The sequence below is a fragment of the Plutella xylostella genome, chromosome 15 (genome assembly GCF_932276165.1).
Source record: "Plutella xylostella chromosome 15, ilPluXylo3.1, whole genome shotgun sequence".
Classification (NCBI taxonomy): Eukaryota; Metazoa; Arthropoda; class Insecta; order Lepidoptera; family Plutellidae; genus Plutella; species Plutella xylostella.
This window is the reverse complement of record NC_063995.1, coordinates 10,459,622-10,486,945: the sequence shown is the minus strand read 5'-3', so window position 1 is coordinate 10,486,945 and position 27,324 is coordinate 10,459,622. Positions and strand designations below refer to the sequence as shown.

The 27,324-nt window shown below is 41.5% G+C and overlaps 1 protein-coding gene across 1 annotated transcript in view; it reads right to left on the bottom strand.

Annotated features, from left to right (window-relative positions):
• The window catches only part of LOC105383687 (diacylglycerol kinase eta), a 149,293-nt gene that overhangs the window by 3,036 nt on the left and 118,933 nt on the right, over positions 1 to 27,324 (bottom strand). Inside the window, exons 7-23 of the mRNA XM_048626022.1 lie at positions 24,008 to 24,213; positions 22,193 to 22,389; positions 21,594 to 21,739; positions 21,070 to 21,181; positions 20,507 to 20,679; positions 19,974 to 20,058; positions 19,455 to 19,562; positions 17,438 to 17,613; positions 15,714 to 17,135; positions 15,223 to 15,621; positions 14,857 to 15,031; positions 14,548 to 14,673; positions 13,952 to 14,055; positions 11,819 to 11,951; positions 11,253 to 11,408; positions 5,380 to 5,496; positions 671 to 780 (exon numbers count right to left, since the gene is read on the bottom strand). Of these exons, the coding sequence (XP_048481979.1) occupies positions 671 to 780; positions 5,380 to 5,496; positions 11,253 to 11,408; positions 11,819 to 11,951; positions 13,952 to 14,055; positions 14,548 to 14,673; positions 14,857 to 15,031; positions 15,223 to 15,621; positions 15,714 to 17,135; positions 17,438 to 17,613; positions 19,455 to 19,562; positions 19,974 to 20,058; positions 20,507 to 20,679; positions 21,070 to 21,181; positions 21,594 to 21,739; positions 22,193 to 22,389; positions 24,008 to 24,213 (3,945 nt within the window). The remainder of the gene's footprint in view (positions 1 to 670; positions 781 to 5,379; positions 5,497 to 11,252; positions 11,409 to 11,818; positions 11,952 to 13,951; positions 14,056 to 14,547; positions 14,674 to 14,856; positions 15,032 to 15,222; positions 15,622 to 15,713; positions 17,136 to 17,437; positions 17,614 to 19,454; positions 19,563 to 19,973; positions 20,059 to 20,506; positions 20,680 to 21,069; positions 21,182 to 21,593; positions 21,740 to 22,192; positions 22,390 to 24,007; positions 24,214 to 27,324) is intronic.

The window sequence follows — 27,324 nt, the reverse complement described above, 5'->3', positions numbered from 1 at the left end:
TGGAAAATGGACAGTATTATTATAATTCACTGAATTGGAAAGTCAGTGGATACGGTTAAGTTTGCTCTACATTATTTCATTTTACTACGCCGTAGCGCTACGAATATTGCCACGCCGTAGCGCTACGAATTTCGTAGCATTTTATTTCTACCGTATTATCTTCTTGGTATAAAAATTCAATCTTATTTTAAGCTCTACTGTGCCGCAATAGATTAGCCACTGAAGATCGTAGAAATCCTCTGGATTCAGGCGGCGTTGAGCCAGTGGCAATCACTACTAATCTTGGACTAAACTGAAAATCTATTTTTGACTACCGGGATCTACAAAAATCGTAAAACCTCAGTATTACTTTGGTCCTCAGTATTTAATAATGCTATTTCTTTTAAAAAGATACAGTTACGGAAACATTAGGTATAGTAAAATATAAAATCTTTAATTTATCTGGGGAATAATTGTGATGCTGTCGCGTAAGAATAGTTGCATAAGACAGTGACAGCAACAATTTCAAAATTTCTCTGACTATTTAAAAATCAGCCCATAGACATCTATATATAGACATATACATAAATGTCTAATGTATGTTAAATTAGCAGCTTAGTTGTACTCAAAATTCTCCCTAACGTTACTTAAAAAACCCCACCCATTAGGTATACATAATATAAACACATACCAAGCCTGCACCTCCTTGACGCCCCACGCCTTGACCTGCGCCGCGGAGTGCGCCGGCCCCTCGGACACGGAGCGGCGCGCGCGCAGCCAGCGCGAGCCCTTCTTCACGATCTACGGATGACGGGGTTTCAGGTAGACAGATAGATTCAAGATCTACGGATGATGGGGTTTCAGAACGTTGTCGGGTGGGACGGGTTTACAGAAACTACTTTTTAATATAGACAGATAGAGATGGATACAAAAGCAGGGTTTTGAAAAGGGTAAGGGTTTTAGACGATGGGGTTTCAGAATTTTGTCGGGTGGGACGGGTTTATAGATGATAGAAGGTAGTTTTCGAATGTAGACTGATAGATTCAAGATCTACGGCTGATGGGATTCCAGAACTTTGTAGAGTGGGACGGGTTTATAGATGATAGAAGGTAGTTTTTAAATGTAGACAGATACTGTGCTACCACAAAAAACTTTAAACACTGTTTAACTAGTGTTTAAAACGAAATTTGACAGATTTTGTAGGCGTTTGACAGCGCTAATAACATCTGTTAAATACTGTCTAAGTTTTTGTGGTAAGGCCCATAGAGTTTGACATAAGCGGGGTATTTGAAAAGGGTTTTAGATGACGGGGTTTTAGATTGTTGAGGTGGGAAGTTTCACTACTTACAGGGGTTTTAAGATAGATACAGATATACACTTTATAAAGATCTAAACTTAAGCAGGGTATATGAAATGGTTCAAAGAAGACGCAGACGTTTGAATTTTCTAGTTGTTGGTCAAGATGAGAACCGTTATAAAGGCTTTAACTAAAGATCGCTCTCAAATCCATCGCTTTGTAAAAGTCGAGCTTGACCCTTAACATACTAGTATCTCGTAGGTATATAAGCAACTCAAACAGAGTCTACACACTACAGGAATCTACACGAAATAGATTTTGAGTCCGTCAAGCGACATTCTACGGTAGGGCCGGGGCAGAGTGCGGGGCAGACACTGGGACAGACGCCACAACGGATAGTAAAATAACTGTTAGTTAATCGCCAATTTATTTTGATGGGAGAAAAATAAAGTTTCAATATGGGGTTTTCAGTTGCTGTTAATATGTCAGGCGGTGTTGTGGGGGAATCGCTAAGCAAAGGTGTATTATTATCTAAGCATATCCTAAGGATGCTTTTCCACCAGATAATTATGTGCTATTCCACGTTACGATGGGATGCTTTCGATATCTACCGATCATATTCATTTTTCTTTCACATCATCGCAGCATAGTTGCTTAGCATATCTTTGATGGAAAGGCACCCTAAGAGCTTGATTCAGAATATCTGAATAATGATTATTATTAGTGAGAAGAAAAACTTTTAGTCTATACTTTGCCAAACCGGTGACAACCGTTGAGTTGACGCTGATGATGATGATATTCGGTGTCACCGCTAGAACCTTAATCATGTCTAATCTCCACTACTTAAGATTAAATTCGCCCACACTTGTGAATCCATCTAACAGTGCATTGTAAGCAGATGGCTCCCGGGGTCCCGTTTCGAATAGAACCGCCACTCTCAGCTTCTCACACGAGCGTGTAAGCCAGAGCCTATTTTAAAGCCCCTCAGAGATCGATTACGGGTTGTGTCTTGATTGAAAGTCTGTGTTTCTTTGCTTTATTACGTATGAAAATAATATACGTATTATATCACTGGGTATAGGCATTTTAATTTATATGAAGGATGAGATTGCCCCCTATTGAGGTCTGTTGAATTTTAAATAAATATGCTAGGTTTATTGTTCTGATTAACCCAACGATTACAGTTGTGAAACCTATAATATATATTTTAAAACTTACTCTACATTAAGCGCACTGAACAGCTATACTTGCATAAGTGAACAGATAATGACTATAGCACACACAGCCGTCGGCAGTTGCGGAACCGGATATAATTAGTCCGTGTTCTGAGAACCGAGATTGATTATGCCCCGCGGCTGGATTGATTTAACTAAGCAGCTAAGTCACTGCCTATTGTGGCTGCTATTATTGGTTGCGTACACTTCCTTTGTTTTCGTATAATATCAATCAAAATTATCCATTGAAATATTATGAAACTTCTTATGGTTTTGGTCTTTCAGAAAAGAATAGAATAGAATAGAATAGAATATATCTTTATTGAACACCACAAATTAAAATATAAAAAAAGAGAACTTATAAACTAGGAACAATGAACAATAGGCGACCTTATCGCTTAGAGCGATCTCTTACAGGTAACCTTAAACATAAAGAAATAAAACTAAAGAAAATTTGAGGGCGGTGTACCTACTACCTAACTACTTATAATATAGCTAAATAAACCATACATACTATAGCTACATAAATACTAACATAAGTTACATATTCTAACTAATATACCTACATACCATTATTTACATACATACAAACATACACACATCCTATATATATACAATAAATACCTATATTCATACAACATCTCGAAAGTAGGTAAGTAACTATTGAGACAGATAATGTTTTTTAACAGAATTTTTAAAAACCTGCAGTGATTTAGAGCTACGGATACTTAGAGGCAGAGAGTTCCACAGCTTAATTGCTTGAACCGTAAAAGAGTCGGTATAAAATTTGGTCGAATGCGCAGGATATTCCAGTAGAAGTTGCTGAGATGAACGCATAGGCCTTCCCTGCGCATTCAAACGAAATTCAAACCGTTCCTTTAAGTAGTTTGGTGCACATGGATTGAAAAGTATTGAGTACAAGAGAGAAAGAATATGTGCATTCCGTCGGAGGCGAATCGGGAGCCACTTGAGTTTAGTGCGGTATTCTGAAATATGGTCAAATTTTCGTAAGCCGAAAATTATTCGTATACAGAAGTTTTGAAGGCGCTCAAGTTTGTTTAATTGCTCCTCAGTGAGATCCGGATAGCTGGCGTCAGCGTAGTCGAGTAGAGGAAGAAGAAGGGTTTCAACAAGCGAAACCTTAGTAGATGTTGGTAGAAAATTGTGCAGACGCCTTAATGAAGAAGCAGACGCAAATATCTTTCGGCTCAATGCAGCCATTTGCGGAGCCCAAGTTAGGTTGCTGTCGATGTAGATACCAAGGTTCTTTACAACATTGCTGAATGGAATAATGTTGCCATCAAAGGATATCGGAGGTATCTGGGGCCAGTCAACTCTCGACTTCAATCTGGGGCTGCCTAGTACTGCAACCTGTGTTTTGGTTGGATTAATTTTCAATCCGTAGGATTTGCACCACACTGATATGCTATTCAAATCGGAGTTGACACTTGAAATCGCATCAGGAAGATCTATCGGTGTTGACTGCATATATATTTGAAGATCGTCTGCATACAAGTGGTAGAAAGAAGAAAATTTATGAGAAATGCTGTTTATGAAGACAGCGAAAAGTAAAGGAGATAAAACGCCACCTTGTGGAACGCCGGCAGAAGAGTTACACCACGTAGAAAAGGAATCCTCTACACGAATCCGCTGTCGGCGCCCGGAAAAGGACATATTGTTAGTTTAACACGGTCTTTGTTTTCATTTAATTTTAGATATCTTTTATGTATTTAAACTTATCAATTGAACTATTTTAGGATGTCCACCCATCTTGTAGTTTGTAAAAATTTACGTTCATCAGAAAATTTTATATTTATACGATGAATAAAAACATTTGACTTTTACTTTGACTTTGACGTGTTTATATCCCGGTCCGCAATAAATTCACTGAGTTTCAGTTGGTCCTTGCGTTCCTGAAAGTTTCAGTTTTAACTTCTGTAGACACGTGTTTTAGTGTCCACCCTATGTTGCAAAATCTAATTCTGGCAACGTTATTTTATACCTAGCTGCAGACCTATGTGCGATAACACACGATAGATTAATAAGGTTAAGGTTTACTAATTTTATTTGCAAACTTGTTGTTTTTTTTAAATTTAGCGATCGACTTCCGTGCTCATGTGTGACGAGCTTTTATTATAAGTTAAATAAAAAAACTCAATGAAATTATTGCCTTAAGTGTAAAGCCACCGTATCTATACATTGGTAGGTAAAATCAGTGACTTTTCATTCTTATTACAGCGGGCAAAGCACTTTACATTACAGTATATTTTATTTCCTTCTGAGGCGGTATATCTGCGCAGTTGCCTCGCTAATGTCACTCCGCGATGCAACAAGCGACCTAATTGCGAGCCTCGAGTCGCGAGCTCTAATGAATGCATGCGCGGGGATAAGTAATAGCATTCCTACTCAATTTAAATACGTCTTAGAAACCGGAACGTAAAAGTAGAAAGAAAGATTATGACTGTATTTGAAGCTTTAGGTACATACAAGTTGATTTGACGCACTAATTTGTTGTTTTATACAACAGCAAAAGTAATAATTTCACTTTCTACTCAGAAAGTTTCCAAAATACATTTTTTTTATTTAGCGAAATGGCAGTAACTTAGATCCTAGTGTAATTTCAACGAATATAGATCGTGCTGATTAGTCAGTGCTTACTTGTATTGTGTCGTGAGATAGTCATTGAATTATAGTAGTTCTTCTACAGCAGCTAAAATACTGGTATTTTTCTGACTCTCAACAGCACGATATCGCTAGTGCGAGTGTTAAGTAGACGTAACTACATTGCTGAGTATGTATAACCGATTTAAAAGTTTTACAAATACAGTGTGTGAAGTAGGCTCTATGGACCAAACACGAGTTAGAGTGAAACAACCCTACATCCCTCACCTCATCAGCGTGCAAGTACGCGTGTCCGTCGTGCACCTCGCAGCGTGCCAGGTGCGCTCGCAGCGCGCTGCTCGCCGCGCCGCCGCCGCTCTCTACCAGCTCATGGCAGCTTTCCACCTGCGGGAGGAGGCGGGTTAGAGGAGAGATACAAGGGGGGATGGCAGAATGGTGGCAGTGGATGGGGTGGCCTCTCCGAGTGACGTATCAACTGTTCTTATAAAAGTCCGGCGCACTCTAGCTGTCGGTGATTGACAATGCGATAATCTGACTGGCTAATTCTATCACCACGATATCAAATCCCAGAAAATATAGAGGGTAAGAAGGGGAAGAGTTATAAAATGTAAGATTATAAATACAGATCTTATAGGTACAATCTATGGTATTGGATATGGCAAAAAAATACATTACAGGCCCGTTGGGACTAATATAGATTTTTTTTTTTTTTTTTTTTTTAATTTATTTATTTATTTATTTATTTGTTTATTTATTTACAAAAGACATGCCTTAACAGTAGTTACACCAATGCGACATTCTTGACTTATGCTATAATTACAATATTTACATTACATTAAATTTCATTATACAAATATAAAAATAACAAATTACATTTTCAATAAAATATAGCCACAACACCATAACATTGCTTAAAATAATAAATTATAACCTTAATATTAAAATACTAATACTTTGGATTTCCATAGCATAGGAACGCGGTTATTGCTCTCTCGAGTTGGTTCATTGTACAAACCAGGATGTCGACCTCATCAGCCAGTATATTTAACAGGCGAATGCCTCTAGTAAGGGGTGCGCTGTTGACCAGAGCCGTGCGACCCCGCGGCACCTCGAACATCCTGTTCTTGCGGCGCCGGAACAATCTGTTTGGGACCACTAGTTTTAATAGCTTCAGCACATTAGGGCTGTATTCCAATCCACGAACTACTTTTGTAAGAAATATGACCAGGGCTACGTTTCTTCTCACTTCAAGTTTATTGTATCCAACCATTCCCAGTACAAACAATGTTGGGTACATGAGGGGGTAGAATGGGTAAACCCCGTACATTTTTAGATACAAGAACCTTGTGAACTTGTTCTGCATGCGTTCCAACATCACTGTGTACTTCTCTTGGTGAGGACTCCAAACGATTGCATTGCATTCGAGTTTACTTCTTACTAGGGCATTGTATAATGTTCTGATGGCCCCGGTATTGGAGAAGCTCTGACATCGCCTTAAGATGAATCCAAGTCTTTGGAACGCTTGCTTGCATGTACCAATAATATGATCTCGGAACGTCAAGTCACTCCTAAACTCCACCCCTAGATCTCGCACGGCAGAGACTCGCGCCAATGGGGCAGCCCCCGCTCTGTACTCGTGGAGCATAGGGTTCCTGCTCCGGCCGTAGCTCATAACCTCGCATTTCTCAACGTTAAACTGCAACTTATTTAGTCTACTCCAATCAAAAACCATGTTTATTGCATTCTGCAGGAAATCGCAATCTTCCACATTGTTTATAATCCGTAACAACTTGAGGTCGTCTGCAAATAGCAAGCATTCGGCGTTAACCACTGTTTTTGGAAGATCATTGATCAGGATCAGAAATTCCAGGGGCCCAAGGTTACTTCCCTGACTCACGCCAGAATGCGTATAGTACGGCGCAGATAGAAATCCGTTCACATCGACCACTTGACGTCTGTCCTTCAAATAGCTAGCAAAAAAACTTAGCACTAGCGGGGTACAGCCGATTGCTGCCAATTTCGACAGTAGGACGTCATTATCGACTAAATCGAACGCTTTTCGGTAGTCGAAATAAGCAACGTCCACCTGTAGTCCAGAGTCCACCGCTGGGGCCACCACGGACATAAAATCCAGTAGATTGGTATTAGTACTTCGTCCCGGCCGGAATCCGTGTTGAGCATCCGCTAGTTGAGGCGTTATCTGTTTCAAAATACACGCTTGTAGAGCGGACTCAAACACTTTCGGGAATGTAGAGAGTACTGCAACTGGTCTATATTTCTGCACGTCCTCGCTTATTTGACCTTTCGGAATTGGAGAAACTTTGGATATCTTCCAACCATCAGGGTAGTGCCCTGTTTCCAAGCACATGTTAAATAGGTAGTGTAGAGGAGAGGCGAAAATCCTACTACAATCCTTAACAAGAAATGGTGGGATACCGTCGGGACCTATTGACTGTTTAGAGGGAAGACGATTAAGCGCCTGTAGAATTTGTAATTTTTCGAGAGTTGGTATGTGTACTCGGGCACCGCCGCCGCCGTCCGCTGCGCTGCAGGTAGAGCTAGCGCGCTCTACGTTCAGCTCTGGTCTTGCGGGGTCGTACACTGACTGGAAGTAGTCTGCAAACGCCTGCGCGACCTCCTCTTCTGGTATCTCTACACCATCTTTTTGAAGCCGCATTTTGTTAATATGCGACTTTTTAGATTTAATCATTGTCCAGAAAGTTTTCGGATCCCTACTTAAATTCATTTCAATACGTCTATGATATTGGTTATAAGCAGCAGATATTTTACTTTTCAGAGTAGTTCGGTAATTGGCAAATTGGGTATAATCATAGTCTGATTTGCTTTTCTTGTACTTCTTGTGCCATATAGCCTTCTCTTTCAAGTCTCGTATAATGTCTGCATTAAACCACTCGGGATACAGGTGATTCACATTTGTATTTTTGCTTTTCCTGGGAGTACTACGGTACACTACTAAATTATATATAGCCAAGGTATGGCGAACACATTGGCAGCACCCATGACGTGTGATGATGACTGCCAGAATCATCCAATTTATTTATCTTATTTACTTTAAAAGGCAGCAGTTCGCACCATGTGTGGTTATTTTTCGTGAAACTAAATATTAGTACCTACGAAATATATGAATTACTTTGATTGTTCACTAAAAAGGCAACTCATCTTGTGGTTGATTGTGATTGGGATAAAATGCTAGGAAGCATGACTGTTCATAAAATGTCTGCTCGAATCTCAGAACAAGGAAAAAGCTAAATTACCTATATAAGTGCCAATTTCTCCATTCTCGGTTAGAGCATAATCAGGGAGTAGTGGTTAACTTTTGACACATCTGTCATGAATTTTATATGGAGATGACGTTTAAATAAATAAATAAATATGTGGGGACATCTCACACACGGCCATCCGACCCCAAGCTAGGCAGAACCTGTGTTATGGGTGTCGGACAGCTGATATATCTACACAAATACATAGATAGATAGATACTAAATATAAATATCAACACCCAAGACCCGAGAACAAATATCAGTGTTTAAACAAATATCTGCCCCAGCCGGGAATCGAACCCGGGACCTTCGGCTCAGTAGTCAGGGTCACTAACCACTACGCCATTCGGTCGTTAGATAACCGACAATGGAGAAATTGGCACTAAATCTAATAACCTACGCCACTTTCCGGGTGAAAATATCAATAAATTAAATAATAGATCCGAGGAACATACTACTCATCTTGACTTCTGGATAAATGACGACTAAGTACCTTGAAAACTATCAACTAAGTATTGTATAGAGTCGAAAGAAAATAAATACAGAGAAATTGAAAAACAATGGCTTTACAGACTGAGTTTACAGACGAATCACACAACGAAATTGCAGAAGTCTCGAAACTTATGTAGATACCTATATGTAATAAATAGAACATACCTACTTGAATAAAGCCAGTTATTTCATACCATCAAACTAAACATGTTTTAGCGTAAGAGAATCCAATCAAATCTATAATTTTCCTGTGTCTATTTTGTAACATATTTTCTACAGCCAATTCTACCTGCACTCTATTTAATGAAAATGGGTAGGATAACAATCTAATCTCTAAATAACAGTCCCAATCACACGTTAGTTTCCAACCGTAGTAGGATTTGCGCAATCATACTTTGCCCTGATTGTGTGCTCAGGAAAATCAACAGAAATCGACTTTTATGTAAACCGCAAAGTTCCCGCTTCCCCGATTTCGAGTGTTAACACGTGTAGCCTGAAAATTGTAAAGCAAAAATCCGGGCTCCACGTTACCTAAATACAGCGGTGCGAAAGTTCCCAACTCATTTCCGTCATACATGAGTACATGACACGAAACACGAGCGGCTAAGTGTGTGTCCGGTTTCGTTTTCGGGAACGTAATCTGGTAAATACACAGTGGTATACATGTACCACTTACATAATACCTCTGAAATGTGGGTGCAACTATGCAAACTGAGGTCCTCCTACCTATTAAAAATGTATCTGCCTTCATAACAATCGTAACTGCTATATGTGAGTAGCTACCTACTCTTAAAAGTAACGATTGTCTAACTAAATAAACTTACTGACCACAAAACTTACAACAAACCACAATCATTATTAAAACTTCCCCGTTTGTCGCATTACACCGTAAACCCCAAAACCCATTTCCGGTACACCCGGTTAGCATAAAAGCCGGTTGAACCGGTTGATCCTTTCATTTGTAGTTTTTTGTCTCGGCTCAGCCCCGGATGTCGCATGCAGGGGACGCTGGTGATTGTGAAACTTAATTAAAACTGTGGCTTACAGAGGACTGCGGTTTTAGATACGGCTGTATTGATCGGAGATATCTGCTGTTGTCCACAATAGAGCAATAAGTGTGTAATGTGGAAAGCTTGTATTGAGAAGCTATATTTTTATTGTATTTGTCAGTTTACCTAGTTCATGTAGAAAGCTTTATTTCTGCTACATTTACTAGATATACAAACCTATAATTGAAATGAGACGTGCATGTGTAAGGTACGGATATTTATTTATGTACATGCGAGTATCCTAAATGTATAATAATAATAATATGTGGGGACATCTCACACACGGCCATCCGACCCCAAGCTAGGCAGAGCCTGTGTTATGGGTATCGGAAAGCTGATCTCTACACAAATACATAGATAGATCCATATTAAATATAAATATCAACACCTAAGACCCGAGTACAAATATCTGTCTTTAAAAAATATCTATGCGACAAAAATAAAGCGAATGCCTTTTAAACATACATGTTTCTCAAAGGTACCTAAGTACCTAGATCGCAAATAGGAACTTAAATAAGGCCGCCGAGGAATAAATACTAGAATAGGATCTCATCGGCTACATCGCTCACAAAGCTACGGCCCGGGCATAAACCGCCGAGTGCGGTTTCATCTTTATGTCAGGAAATGTAGGTTACAGTTAAATCGAAATAGGTTCTAGATCTATGATAGTGGTCAGGATTGTAGCTCTTTTCCCGAGCCAAGCTTTTTTCGTTCAAAGCCTTTTTCACATAAATTTTCATATTCAGTAGAGATAGGGAATTATCCCATAGGATGCCACAATCTGCATCCGATAATGCTCTTGCCTTTGTAGACGACTTTGTGTAGCTTTCGCCGTCATATTTTTTATTCCATTTCCATGGCAACATCAGCGGGCCGAGCTGATCAGCACGTTGAAAGGTTTCCTTCTATTCTGCGCTTTCACTCACAAAAGCTAACTTCCTCTTAGTAGGAGAGAGAAAACGGGAGACGAGGCGGGCATCAGTTTTCCATCAGAATGGCCGTCGACCGATTCTTATGTACTAGGCTATCGACCACAAATTCTTGCTGTTCCTAAGGTACAGGAGATATATACAGGTTTAGCGAGTCTCGTTCTCAGCTGTGACGTCGGTCGCAATTTTTCATCAGCATCTGTAAGACCGTCGACTATCTGCGCTCTCGCCCACACAAGCCAGCAGTCCCCAAGACAGAAAGAGACTTACCAGTTTAGCGAGCCTCGTCCGCAGGTGTGGAGAGGGCATTTTTACATCACCTTCTGAAAAACTGCTATTGCGCTCTCACTCCTAAAAGCCACGTTCTCCTAAGCCAGAAAGAGACATACCAGTTTAGCGAGCCTGGTCCTCAGCTGCGGCGCCGGCAGCAGCTTCCCGTCGGCGTCTTGCAGCGCGTCCGCCTGCGCCGCCACTCGTCTCGCCACAGCCACCGCGGCGGAGACTGTGCCAGATACTGCGCTCTCGCTTATGCAGGCCAGCTTCACCTGCGTGGAAGGGAGATGGCGTTAGCGGTGGTGTTTGTCGCTGGTGAAAGATGCTTCAGTAAATAACAGATAATTTTAGTTCAGGACTCCCTTCAGCTGGATCGAGTTGATAGAGAAGGAGCGCCGTAACATTGCAAAACATAAGATTGCGAGCTGATGATGATGATGACAATGTACCTATATTGCTTTGTTTCCATATTTCGTATTATTTGAAAGCTACCAGATCGTCCCGGAAAATTGGCGAGAGGGAAGAAACTGTAACCTAAACTAAAAGGAGCAAAACGTAGATAGAACTAAACAGTATAATGCTCTTCCAACTCACATCTCTGACCATATTGTTAACAACATCTAGAAGAGCCAACTTACACGTTTTACCATAGAGTTAACAACATCTAGAAGTACCAACTCACCTGTTTGACCATAGAGTTAACAGCATCCAGAAGCGCCAGCAGCTGCGCCGTCTCGCCCTGCGTGAGCGCGTCGTGCGCGTGCGCCGGCTGGCTGTGCGCGTGCGCCTTGAGCTGTTGTTTCTCGTCCCACGCCCTGCGGGGTAGTGGAGTTTAGTAGATAGTGGGCTTTAGCCTTTAGTGCGTAGGGGTAAGGACGTTAAAGGCCACCGCACCTCACATATAAGCGTAACGTAAAGGGATCGCCTCTTTTGCGTCTGTCATCCAGTTGAACGCGAGCTCGCGAACGCCTGGTTGACAGACGAAAAAAAGCGATCCCTTTACTTTACTCTTATGTGCTTTATAAATGTGCTGAGGAATCGTGTGGTGGTTGAGTTTGTATAGTTGGAATAGTACGGTTCGAGTAATTTATGTAATCGACTGGATCTTAACATTTTATAAAGGATTAAATAAATAAATAAATAAATAATAGGAACCAAGAATCCTGTTAAACTACGGTTTAACTTCAAATCAATGTGGGATCGATATTCCCAAAGCTCTACCTAATAGGTACCTACCTAATACATAAATTACAATAACCATGTAAAGCGACCAAGGTGCGGAATTCACTACCACTACACGGTTAGGTACCTAGTTATCAGGGTTTGGAATAATATATTAATTTAAATCTTGAACTTAGGTAAGTATACTTATGTCTTATTCTCAAAATAATTCTCATCACCGCTTAATAAGTTTATTAAACTGCGCCAAATATAGGCATAGACATAGAAACAAAACCACATCAAACTCAGAATTTCCCAGAATAGCTCTTGAGTAATTTTGTTTATTAATGCTATTATTAATAACTTGCTAACGTAACTAAAATGGAAACCGAGGACAATATCAACAGAAGGCTGCCAACTTTATAGGTAGCGCATAGGTACAGTGCAACACGACTGAAAGGTGCCATCGCCTCACCTACTGCCGCCACGTAACTTGATTGTTATAACAATGAATAGATTTATGTAAGTTTTGTATTACCTACTTATAACTACCGTTTATAACTTGAGTCGTTTTTTTTCACCGACAAATGTTAAGGAAAATAAATAAGACTGATAAAAAGAGACCCATGCCATGAATATTAGCTGAATTCTTGACTATGTAGGTCAAATTTTTAGCAGATTTTTGCTCAGGATCACACACATGCCTTCGTGTCGTTTGCCGATAAAATTCCTTCTTGCATAGTGAACAGGCATATTTGTAAAACAAAAAAGTTTATTAATTCCTCATGGTTCCTACAAAATTTAAAAAATCGCCTGTATGATTTTCAGTTTCTGTAATAAACCTAGTTCCAAAGCTTTAAATGAGCTTAAAGTTCAATTATTTGTTTGTGTAACTTTACGTACTTTGAATTGTGTCATACTATACCTGTACATGATAATATCTGCCTACAGTATTATGAGACAGCTTTTGCCGAGAACAATGAATAATTTTATATTCAAAATGCAACATTGTTAAACTCCACTGAATTTCTGGAAATTTGCGCGGCGGAGATGTTATATGGAGCGAGACTGACGCGATGTCCCATTTCCATTCTATGAAAACTTTAAACTATACTAAAAAACAAAGTGCTTTTGATGCAGCTTCTATGTACGCAATAGTAATAATAAGTGTCGGAAAACGTATACTAGGTTAAAAAGGGCGAAAAAAGTGACTCTGAACAACTTTTCACGATTTCCAAAAGGTCTTAGAACAAAAGTTGTTCAGATCAGTCCACCATTTCAGCTTATACACACAGAACTTTTGAAACACTATCTATCCAGTCTCCACTGCACGGCACCGTTATCGACCTGTCTAAACGACAGTATATCGTGATTCGCCATAACCGCTCCCATGTGGTTGGTGGAACGAGCGTTAAACGAGTTTGTCTGTGTCGATGACGGACCCGTTCAGCGGAGATTGGCCTCGCCGTCCACCTGCGACCTGGGTATCATGGTAAGTATGTGCAGCTGCATAAGTAGCTATACACTTCTGTACCTTGTCAAACTTACGATGTGTCAATGGTTCGATGAATTGATAGGCGGTTTCAGATTGACAAGGTACAAAACTGTATAGCTACTTATGCAGCTGACTGAAGTCCATCTATCCTGCTCTCACCTCAGGCTGGTCTCGAGCGCGCGCGAGCGGCACAGCATCTGCGCGCGGTTCTTGTGCACGATGCGCACGCAGCCCGGCGGCTGCAGCCACGCCTCGCCGTCCACCTGCCGACACGGTACATGTAGTCATGGTGTTTTTATTCATAATCTTCATCAGGTCATAAATGTCTACCGCTGGAGATATTTATCTCCTGAGAGCCCTATTATAGTCTGTGCAATACAGCAGTCTGTGCAATTCAAGCTACCTGTTTTAGGTGGTTTGTTCAGGACTGGTGGCTCTTACCACTACCAGGCTACCCACCTGTGGGCTTACTGCTGTTACTGTCTGTCAATTAATTCATAGAGAGAATACAGTGAGTGTAGTGTAGGGGACGTCAGTTATGTATCGAATCGCGAACTGAGATTATTTCGGGAGTACAGGAGTGATGTTTGTTGATACTGAAGATGTAAATAGAGGCCCTGAAATTAGAAAGGTCTAATGCAACTCACAAAATACTGAGCCATAATGTATTTAAACCATGAATCTATCATACACCTTAGCTCTAATTTGAAAAGATCGCTATGACCTTTCCGCTTTCAACATGCTCCAACACCCACCTGCACGGGCACACACTCCTCGCCGAGGATGTTGATCTGCACGGCGCGGCACTGCGCGATGCGGTGCTTCTGCAGGTTGATGAGCCGCGACGCCGCCATCTGCGCCGAGCCGAATACCGCCACCACCTGGGATGGGGGTTGGTTATTGTCACGTGTGGTGTTTTGAAGGAGCTGACACTAATGACGTACGTAGGTACATACATTATGAAGATAAGAAAAAAGCATTGAGAAACCACCATTTTACGAATGTGGTCCCATTTAATGAAAGTACCTAGTAAGCCAAAAAACCACAATTAAAACCAATAATACCTCAAGAATCCTATCATCGAACGAGGGTGCGAGGAACAGGTCGTCGCCGCGGGTGCCGCCCCAGAAGTTGGTGCCGCCCATAAAGGAGGGGATGTTCAGCACCACGATGCCCTGCAGCTCTGGTAGAGGGATCCTCTGCCCGTCGCACTCCAGCTGCACTCGCTGACCTAGATGCCTGGGTGAATACCGAAAGTCAATTAATCTATTGACTGAAAACTAAGTCTAATAATGGTATTACTAATAATAATATGATGAAGGAAAGGTTTGTCTAAACATAACAGCAGCCACACGTAAATATTAAATAGTACTCCCCCAAGACTAAAGGATGGCTGAGGCGGGTTGGGCAGATGTGTGAAAGTTTCATACCTGTAAGTTCTGTTGACCCACTCCTTGGACCCCAACACTCCGTACCACATGTAGTTCCGCGCCCTCGATCTGCACTTCTCAGGATGCTCCTCCCGCTTATTGTGGAAGTCCAGGGTTATTTTCGCATCGATCCCAATCCCAAAGTAGTTGTTCATCACGGCTCTTTCGTAATAACCCTCATTTTGCGTCTCATCTGGATCCATCAGTGGACTGACAGCAGCGCAAAGTGCGTCGGCGTTGGCAAGTAGACATTGGCTGATGAAGCCCTGTGTGACGTGGGGCCAGGCTGGTAGTTGGACTAAGGGATTGATGATTGGAAGTTTCTTAGCTTTCTCCCCATGATCGCATTTTGGAGATCCACCATCACCCCATATTGATGATACTGATGTCGACAGCCTGCTTTAAGAAAAAAGTTATTGTTAGCTAGTATGTTGCTAGTATGTTTTGAGAATGATAATTTAAGAATTATTATTTCATCCGTGTTAACTTACTTGTCTGGTTCCCCAGGTTTGAAGAGGCTTCCGCAAGATATCCGCCTAGTGGCAGCGGGTGAGCAGCTCAAAAATTTTCCGTATTCAGGATCACCTAGCAATTTAGGATTGTCTGACGACCTGCGTTCTCTATTAGTAATGCTTGGTTCTGGCGAGAACACGCTAAGCGTATCAGTCCCATGATTGAACAGATCGCTGAGTACTGAGGCCATTCGACTTCCAGTCTTGATGCTCTTCTTCTCATCGCTATGTGAAGGTGACGGTGGTTCCACTACTACGCTAACTGAAGGAAACCCTGAGGTTTCAAACAATTGTTTCTGGTTTGTGCTTTCTGGTTCTTTCCGTTGTTCTCTAACAGGAGATTCTTTTATGACAGGAATGTTGATGCTGATACTGTGGTTGTTTGACTCTTCTTCAGTTTTCGGGAGAAGGTTCTTGTCATCAGGCATCACTTTGGTTTTTAAACTTTTCCTCAGATGCCTACGGAATGATTTTCTGGCGATGTCATTTCCTTCTTCAAATTGTGCTAAGCTACAGTATTTTTTCTGTTCCTCAGGCCTCGATGAGTTTTCGATGTAAAATACTCTGTTTTCGAAACCAAATTTCTCAACTTCAGTATCTTTCAGGCCTGCTTTACCTGCATGTCGAATTTTGTGCTTGTGATTTTTTTCTAAACTAGGATTTCTACTATCCATTCCGATGTCTGATACAGTATCGGAAGTGAACAAAGTGGTATCATCAGTATACGTTTCGTTTTCACCATTCTTGCCCATCATGGCCATAAGAACATCTTGCCCTAGCATGGAGCTAATATCATCCATTATTGATTCTCCATGCAAAGTCTCCGAGTTCATGTACGTAGCATCAGAAGCTTCTGGAGAATCAATATGTCCGAAGCCTCCAGCTTCATCTATGTCTCCTGATTTCAAATCTATAACTTCCGACATTAAACTATAATCATCGCTAATATTGGACCCCTCTGAGCTACTCGAGTCTATCTCTAAGTCGACACTGGAGAGCCTCCTCTCGGGCGTGCGGTCCCCGCTCTGCGGCGTCACCCGCGACAACTCTTGGAAATGCACATCGTCAGTGTAAGGTTTGTCTGTGTCTATAATAGTCAATTGGTCCGATTCATAAGTTTCTCCCTGTAATGTCGTTGACCGTTTATCGCTACTCTCGTCGGATACAACTAGGTTCGGTATCGTTATACTATTACTGTTTAACGTCACTCCATCGTCGTCAGGCCGGAAGAGGTTTTTGCAAGAGCTAGTATCACAGGAGGAGAGATTAGTAAGAGAAAGCCGGTCCTGAGGCGAATTAGAGCTCGTCTTACTTCTGTCAGCTTTATAATCTATATCTAACATTTGATCCGATGCGTTCACGTTAATAAGCTTAGCTATGTCATCATCTACGTCTGGAATGCTGAAACAAGAAGGTATTCAATCAGATTGAAGTACATACACAATAGCAGGGCCAAATTTACTTGCAAACGCTGATATATGACTGCACCAATTTAAAATGAAACCAAATTTTAAAACCTCAATTCCATATATATCGTTACGAGTAATCCACCTCATTATCCTCAGCCATTACTTTTAGAGGGCTCTTAGATGGGTCAATTTCAGCCGCAGCAACTTAGTCGCTTCACAAATAATCGCTACAAGCTGTCGCTGATTTTATCACCCCTTTACAACACACCCCATCAACAACAGAACACCACTCACTGATCAGGATGCAGCGGCTGCGCCGAGGCGCTGGACACGGCGGAGGCGGCGGACGAGCGGCGGCTATCGGCGAAGGCTCGCGGCACGGGCAGCGAGATGGTCTCCACCTCCGGGGCTGGTGGGTCGCTTGAGCCGCCGCATGTGTCGCAGGAGTCAGCGGGTTGCTGGGTCGCGGTCTGGATGTGAGGGTTTGTTATTATTTAAGGTAGACTAAAAATATTATTGATATTGAATAAATAAATATAAATAAATATATCGGTCGAGAGAATTCTGTTATAAGACGAGGACCTATGCTTAACGCTAATTTAATATAAGTATACTTAACGCATTTGGTAATTGGGTAAAGAGGGTAGGATACGAACACGAATAATACCTTTAGATTTTCTAGCTATTATAGGTTTACTTCATCACGATCCACCACGTCCTCAGTGCTTGGAGACGGGTCTAAATCTAATATAGGAAGGGGTTTACGCCTAGTCCGTCACGCTGGCCTAGAACGGTTTGGTTGACTTAGGTTTACTTAGTAAGTACTATATTTAAGTTGGTTCACCGCGTAAACCCCTAAAATTTCACGTACCTAAAAGTTAAATTATTCTAAGTAAATTGCGTCTCGAAACCAAAGTCAGCGAACTTTAAACTGTGGTAGTTAAGTATTCAAGTCCATTAACAAATTAGTTTTGGATTCGCCGGAGTGGAATCTTACATGGGATCAAGACCAAACAGAGGCCACCACCATTAACATTTCATTACATTAAAATAGCTTATTGAAACATAAAGATTGATTTATTTTTCTGAAGTTTATCAAGTAAGTAGTTTACCTTAGAATTTATAAGTGTGGTCAAAGAATTGGCCAGTCAGATTAGCTTCTGCCCAGGGTGTACCGGGATGTGCCGTAGATATATACAGGGTATTGTAAAAAGGGTAGTAACCTAGTAGGTAAGCCGAAATGGGATCAGTGTGATCAACTGTTGTAAAATGCATTACTCGTATATAGGTAGTTATATCACTACAAAGAATACAAAACCATGATATCTCGAATAAGAGGAAAATACATAATCTAATACGACGCTACGACCTTTTACATATTAAATAAACGCATTTACGAAAATTACTTTATTTATAAATAGCATTGGTTCACGACTTTCACGAGTTTTGTTTTCCCGTGGGATTTCTGATGTAACAAGATTGTCACTGTGAACCTCCACACCAAAATATTATCGCTAAGCCTTTTTTAACGCTCGTGTATCGATTTATTTTCGCACGTGTGTTTTGGTCCAGCAACGGTTTCGCAATAATCTTGTTTTCCCAATGTACCTATCTGTATAAATTCGTCCCATATTGTATGGACGGATTGTTGAATTGAATTCACGCACTGATGCAGAAGCAACAACAATAATACATAGTTGACCGGATCATAATGCCTATTTTTTCAATCGAAAGAATACGTATAATATACTTACATGTAATAAATTTATATAATAATATGTAGTTAGACGTCATATAATTACTACCAGTGTACCCTGGGCCATCTGCCAGCGACGGACATCTGCCAGCTCTAATAAGTATCACAATAACTTTTGCAAGCGTCTTGTCAACTGACAGTTCTTCTATAAATACAGGGTCAAGATATTGCATGTTACACGGCATCACCGGCACCGTGGGACACCTAGTATGTGTTTATGGCTGTCAGCATACGGACAGCACGCGGGATTGCACGCCATTTTCCCGCGTCTCGTGTGCATATTCCACGCGTTACAATGAATTACACTTGTCCAAAATCAATAATGCACATGCAGATCTTCACACCCGAATCATTAAATCGTAAGAGCCTTAAAAAAATACTTGCATTTTGAACCTTGTTCGAAAGAAATAGGAGTCAATATCATGTGTCACATAATCGAAAACAACCGATCTGTCAAAGATTTCTATGCGCATTATCAATTTTGGAGCACTGTACTTGTGTGAACGCGTGCGGGGCAGTCCCGCGTGCGTGATCAAATCCAACCTGTGTACTGACCTGCGGGTAGACCTGCCGCAGCTTGCGCACGAGCGAGCGCAGCGCGCGCCGCACGCTGTCCGCGCGCCCCGCCAGCGCGCACCCGCGCACCGCCCAGTTCATCTGCTCCTGCGCACAATTACATACTATAACTATAGGAATCTTATACAAAAGAACTACTTGAAGGCCAGTTCATCTGCTCCTGCGCATAATTACATACTTTAGATGTCTTAAATAATAAAAACTGTGGGTTAGGTTACGTTTACGTACCTAACGACGTAGGACTAGGGGTAGTGGCACATTGCTAAAGAACACGGAAATAGAATGCAGGCTATATAGCAATATAGCATAGCTCTCCAAGGTTAGAAAATCCTTGGAAGTGACCTATATTCAACAGACGAAGACTCTTGGCTGTTAGAGATGAACATAAGATTAAATAATTACTAAGTACCTACATATTTTGCAAATGATTTACAAGAACAACAAAAAACTTCATTTTAACATAAGGTAGGTAATATTATGGGTTTTTTATCCATTTACCTTTTCAGTCTTTTCGATGCTGCCCTTCTCGGCGGGCGGCGCGTCCCCGTCGCTGTCGCTCGTGGTCTCCGCCGGCTCCCACGACCTAAAGAAATATTGGCTCAGATCATAAAGCTCATGGTGAATAATTTGTATAATGGAACTAAAATGAAGCACTGACGAGTGAAAATGAATTTACGGTGCGACGTATACTTCACTCGATGTTTCAATCAAAAGTCTCAATAGGAATGAATGATGTGAAAGTTACCACCATCATCATAAAAACCATCTAGACACAACGTAATCCTCGTAGCCTCAAACACAATCTTATAAAACCACGTCACTTCATTGTAGCGCCGACAAATTAAGTAATTATTTCTTTCTACTCACATAAAAGAACCTCCTAACTAAACAATCTGGTCGCTGCGTTTTAATTACGCTTGCGTTTAGTTTCATGAAAAGAGGCACCAGTTCTCACTGAGGCTTGGTCACCACCGTCTAATGTTTCGGCGGTGGTCCACTAGCTGAGCACGCTCGGCTATCCACCAACTCACCGACAGCGCGCATGATCATGCGCGAGGTGCGCCCGCGCATGCAGCAGCAGCGACAGCGCGCGCCGCAGCCGGTGAGCAGCGCGCGCCGCGCCGCCGCCCGCCTGCTCGCCCGCCGCCGCCAGCCGCCCGCAGCCCAGCCGCAGCGCGCTGTCTGCGCTGGTTACTGAGCCCACCTGGGGGGAGAGAGGGGGTTGTAGCGACACATGTTTTAGTCACGTTTTGCAATGTAAGCTTTTTGGTAACTTCCAGTAGCGAACAATGCGCAGACGCTAGACGTCTCGCGCCCGTCACTTACATAGCTCACTATGATAGATATGACATTCTCTCATTAGATATGACACTCCAGATGAGGAGATAGCTCATGACACCCACCCTAATGTATTCTTAAATAAATAAATAAAAATAAAATAAATAAATAATAAATAAAAATATATAAACCCTGGAAGTCTAGCAAGTACCAGAATATCCTATAAGTCTGTCACTGGTATTATCGCATGTACATGCTAGCCCTAAAACTAAGGACTGCTACGAGCTATGAACGTAATTTTAAGAAGAAGACCAACCTGCATGATCTCCTGCAAGTTCTTCAGCAGCGCCACTTCATCGTTGAGGTCGGGCGGCGCGGGCGGCGGAGGCGGCGCCGTCAGGGCTCTCTCGAACGTCATTATTGACCATCTGTGAATATTATTATGATTTTGATTTCCTCCAAAGATGTGAATTTGATTTACTTTTTCGTTTACATAATCTTTAAATTCATTAACTCTGTAATAATCCTAGAATAATAACAGATGGATTAAGGCTGTGATAGATGGGTAGAAAATTACGTTGAGCAAGGGTAAACCACCTGCCACTGCCAGGTGGTCACACGACACCGTCAAGGTTGGGGGAAGGCTGTGACCATAGAACCGGATGGAAATGCCCTAGGTGCTTATAAGGAAGACCTATGTACTGTGGGCAACATCAAGCTGATTATGATGTATACCTCTAATAGTAACTTTGTAGATGTAAAACTACATTAACTTCGTGATGCAGAACTAGAAATAAAGCCTTCCAGCGGGTGTCGTCAAATCTTCAACGCTTCGCTCACCGGTCCAGCATCTTGGTGGAGGCGCGCTCGTAGCGCTCGATGAGCTGCGGCAGGCTGGCGGCGTCGTCGCACGAGGCGCCCCAGCCCAGCACCCGCGCCAGGTCGTTGCCCGTGCCCAGCGGGAGCACTGCTGTTTGCACCTGGCGCTGGGGGAAGGAATGGTTAAAGTTGATGTGTCATATGTGAATGGATAATTGCATATGATCACGCAGTTAGCGCCTGCAAAGCTTCAAAAGTCATATAAGCTGTTTTCGAACACTATAATTATCCATATGGAATATGCAATAGGCGCATTTACAAGTATAGGTAAGTATCCTTACGATGTTTTTAATCATCAGCACGTGGGTTTTAATAACAATTACTTACTAAGATTAGGTCAATGTATTATTCTAATATAGGTAACACGATCATCGTATTGTACGGAATCGAAACTATCACCTCTGAAATAAAAAGAAGAGAAACGACCACTCAGGGTGTGTTTTGACGTTAGTAATACCCAGAAAATTAAACCCTTCATTCTCTGGAGCAAAGAGAATAAAGGATTGAATTTTACTTAAAACCTATTAGGTTTCCATCTATCTTCCTCCTCCAAAACTCACATGCATATCCAGCTTATCGATCTCCTGCAGCACCCAGCCCACGCTCCCGTCGCCCGAACACACCAGGCAGCGCAGCGGGGCGAAGTGGCGGAACAGGCGCAGCCCCAGCCGCGGGCCGGCGCCGCTCAGCTCGAACACTTGCGCTGGGTTGAGGAGCTGGCGGAAGCGACGGAGGAACTTCACGCCTTGGTTGTCACCTGGGGGGAAGGGTGGTGTCTTGAGAGGTTGTTTAGGTAGTTAGATGAGACTAAATGTGTGCACTGCCACTGGAATATCAATGGATATAATATCCGGTCGAACAGCTCGGCGCATCATCATCATAAGCCTTTCATCGATCACTGTTGGGTATAGGCCTTCTTGTATGCAATTCGGACCTGTGCTATTCTTATCCATTGCTTTTCTCTAAATGTAAATACAGGTAACTACCTAATTATGTATCCGGTGTTGACTGCAAGAAACAAATCGAGTGCGGCCTGACTGAGTCGCCACCTTTCTCTTACTGTACCACTTTTACAACAGCCAACATACTAAAAAAAGTAAAAAGAATCTTGGGTATCGAGTCCGCTCTAAATCGCTATCTCATCACTCACTGTGTGCAACTGTGCACTGACCTCTCGCGGCTTCTTTCGAATGAGAAACCAGAGATGAAATGAAAAACGTCTATATTGCTATACTTATTTCAGCCGCAATTGTAATATTTTTATGTTAAAGTCAGCGAAAATTACGTAGTTTCAAGAATTTATACCAATAAGAAAAAAAAACCGTATAATAAAACAATTCAAATGGCAATATTTTATTCACAGGACGCTGAAACCCGATAATTTATAGGGACAATTAATTTGAAAATAAAACATAAATTCCATTTTCTGTTTTGTTTGAAACGAATAGGTTGCTATCTGGGGTAAAAAAGGGATTCTTGTTTATCTTTGCTTAAACTTTAATTCAGTTGAGTGACCCGCCACTGCCAGATACAAGAATTTGCAGGACAAAATGTCTGTAGGTTAGATTTACAGCTTTCTATAATTTATGTAGGTACCTACCAAACTTATACTTATTTTGGGTAAAGGTTTATATTCTGCTTTAACATTTTATTTTTATAAACAAGTGCGAGCTATATGCTTAATTATATTGGCAATATGACCAGCGTTATTTCAGCTTAATAAACAGGACATTAATGGTCAGAATACCGTATGAAATTATGCAAACTGTACCCTTTTAACCCTTAAATGCTAAGCCATTACGATAATTGACTTCAGCATGTCGCGATGGCGGCGCGGGCCAACTGGGACACGGGTCATTAAACTTTATAACTATACGTAAATCACATTAGCCAAGTATCTTCGTAAGTGCTTCTGCTAATATTTTGATGGGAACACAAGTGGGTATGGGTGGGTACACACAGTATCGTGAAAGAGACTTTAGGAAATATTATTAAATGGTAGTGAAATACAACAATTATATATTATATTGTAAGTAATTCACACATAATAAACGTAAGTACTAAAGGTTTAGAGGAGGTATATAAATTAAAGCCCAACTTCATCTATCTTGTTTCAAAACTTCCACGTCGTTTAATATGGGCTAATCCAGAAAATAATATATGTTTTCGGAATACCCGGGCTCACGTACCCATAACATAGCAGCCACGCTTTTCGGCGAAAATCTAGAAGGACTATTTCGATCAAACAAAACAAAACATTTGAAGCGGTCTTTCAGTTTCAGAGCACCCGTATCCTCAGTCCTCACACATAAAGCTTTGTTTTTCCAGCGGACTTCGAAATGAATACACCTGTTTTTCCAAACTTTAGCACTCACCAGACCGCGAGTTGACAAACACGATGAGCGGCGAGGCGTTGGGTGGGCGGTCGGGCACCCAGGCGTCGTCGGGCCCCACCGAGTGGAGCCTCGTGGGCGGCACCACCGAGGCCCTGGCCGCCCCCAGCGAGCACGGCGCGCGCCAGCCGGGCTTGCACGCCGCGTGCACGCACTTGCGACACCACACGCACCGGAAGTCTTGCAGCCTGCGGGGGAGACCTTGGTATAAATTAGGAACCTAGGGCAAGGCCTCATTAAGTCATCCTCTTACAAGGTTAGTGACAAGCAAGGGCTACACTAGTGTGTGCCACCGTGGACAAAGTATGGACAGTTAGATTAGCATTTAGATAGTACGAGAATGTCTCTAGAGTTTTATTATTGGTTGCAATGAGCTTGTTCTTGACATAAGTACACGACGATCTTTTAAAACCTTATGGATAATCAAAAGTTTAAATTACTACGTAAGTACATAAAATTAAGACCGAAAATCGCTTTAAGCATAAACTTTTGGTACGGTTGAACCGCTTATTGAAACAAAATTAAAGCATAAATTTAACACTGTCAGTCACAGATATAGCTACATGTCAAACTTATGACGGGCCTCTTATTTCTCGCGATCGGGGGTGAAAGACCTTTGTGAAAGTGCTTTCATTTCTCAAATCAATGTGAATGTTTCTGACGGGTCGCGCTACTCAACAAATTGACAATGCGAATTCAATACGACATCTCAATAAGCCGTATTGACAAAAAGCTTAGCGGGTACGGTACGCCTCGCCCGGTTCTTTTTCTTCTCGTACATAATACATAATAATATAAGTAACGTTCAGTTAAGTAATGGTTACTAAGGTAAAGATAAAATATTGTGTAGCTTCTGAGATTTAAGTAAGTTCTTTTGTAAGTTATTTCTTAGAGTCGAGGATAATTCAAAAGTATAGTCGATGTTCTGCGTTACGACAACGCTGTATTTTTTTATTTTTTTACTAAAGTAAAAATTCATGTGACATACAACATTTTTACGGAGAAGTTAAAAAAAATAAAAGCTGCAGTAAGCTGAACTAGATAACCCTCTGAGTCACCCTTTCGGCTTAGTTCTATACTCTTTTTTAAACACCCTGACTAATCGGTAACCTAATTCTGTAACAGTGAGCTCACTTTTGATATACTTATAGACACAGTGGTTGTATGACGTTACACTATTAGGTTAGATCAAAAAAATACATCAATGTTTAATTTTCATTTGTGGCCATTATTTATTGCCTACGCGTTCAAAATGTGACACTACTAATACATCATAAAAATGCAAGAAGTAACGAGATAACTTTTTTATTCATGAACATTGGAAAACTTAAAGCAATAAAGGAGGTGGATATTGTTCACAACAAACCTTCAACAACTTTATATCGTATCATATAACCTAACCGTCGGCGGCTACCGAAACTGTCGACAATGATGATGAATGAACGCCTTGACATAATTTAAAAAGCTATGGGCCTTTCAGCCCGCCAAGCATAAATTCATATAAAAAATAATGAGAACCTAACTTCGGATATTTTATCATTATTTCTTGAATGTACTCCCTTGCGGGGTAGGCAAAGGTGCATTGCTGCACCCACTTTTCGCCAGTGTTACGTTAGTCCCAATGTAATAGGGGGCGGGCCTATTGCCATTTTACGGGCACATCCAAGACCCGAGAACAAATATCTGTGTTTAAACAAATATCTGCCCCAGCCGGGAATCGAACCCGGGACCTTCGGCTCAATAGTCAGGGTCCTAACCACTACGCCATTCGGTCGTCTAATCTAAGACACTGGCGCTATATTATTATTATCTACCCAACATAATCTGAAGCATTAATATAATACCCATAATTAACATAATGGCCTGCTGACTTGTCGACTATCGGATATCAATCAATTAGAGATGCGGTTCACGAGTGACTGTGGCACTGACAGATCACTCGGATTGCTTCTGATGTAAGCGTCAATTCACACGTACCACAACCACACCACGTCGCAGCGACAAAATGTGGTCAAGCTGTGGTTACGTGTGAATTGTGTGACAGCGGCTTTTTGCAGTTGCGTTGTGGCAGCGACAAAATGTCGATGTGGTTGCGTTGTCGCTGTCACTGCGATGTGGGAACCACGTCGTCGTGTGCAGTTAATACGGAAAACAGGTTGCCGCGGTGCCGCCGCCGCGTGGCGGCGTTGCCGTTGCGATGTGGTTGCGTTGTGGTTGCGATGTGGTTGCGATGTGGTCGTATTACACAGGTGGTCGATAACAACGGCAAAATGTGGCACGTGTGAATTGGATTATTCATTGTCAATACAAAATATACGCCCGACCACATCGCGTGGTTGTGGTGTGGTTGTGGCTGTGGTGTGGTTGTGGTACGTCTGAATTGACCCTAACAGTTCCGAGTGATCGGTTAAGGTGCGATCAGACGGTTCATTTTTCTTGCATTTCTGTCTTTCATTCGACATCTTTCAAAATGATACGTGTGAACCAGAGATATGTCAACCACTTGTCTGGTGGTTTACTTATCTAAGATGTGAACACAAAATGAAACAAGAGTGCCGAATGAATTCATTAATGAACCGATCCAACGATGTTGGATTTTGGCATTCGCATCTTTCATTCCCACTCCGAATGAAAGAAAAGTGAATGGTCTGCACACAGAATGAACTTTAATTCGCATTCGGCCACTTTGTATCGAGCCCATCATAAAGGAAATGAATCCGGGGCGCATGACATCACCCGATAACACATTAATATTGAAAATAATAAATGAACGCTCATTCCCACTAAGTCGTGTGAACATGGAGTGAAAAGAAAATGAACCGGCCACTCGAATGAATATTCACTCGAATGAACCGTCTGATCGCACCTTTAATCTGTACAATTCCGCAATGAAGATAAGAATCCAACCCGATCAACGGCAGTTCAATAGCGAGGTATTGTTTCTATTGTATCTGGTACAAGCGTTTGTCTGATAACGATTCAGTAGTTTCGGCGTCTATTCTAGAAAAATAATAAAATATTTGCTTTTTATTATTTAGATTCGTACACGGGGCCAAAAAACTTGGCGTATACCTACAACAGGAGGCATATACCCTGTCTGTCTCTACCGATCTCTTAGTAGTCTGTGGCCAAACAGTGGTCGATAGACGGACGATGATGAATATAAAAATAATAAACAACATATAGTGCCACAAACTTATCTGTTCCGGTGACAGCTCACGTAAATGTGTAATATTTCTTCATTCTATAAGATTTTAAGTTTGCCAGTAGTGGTAATTTATTTATTTATTTATGTAGGT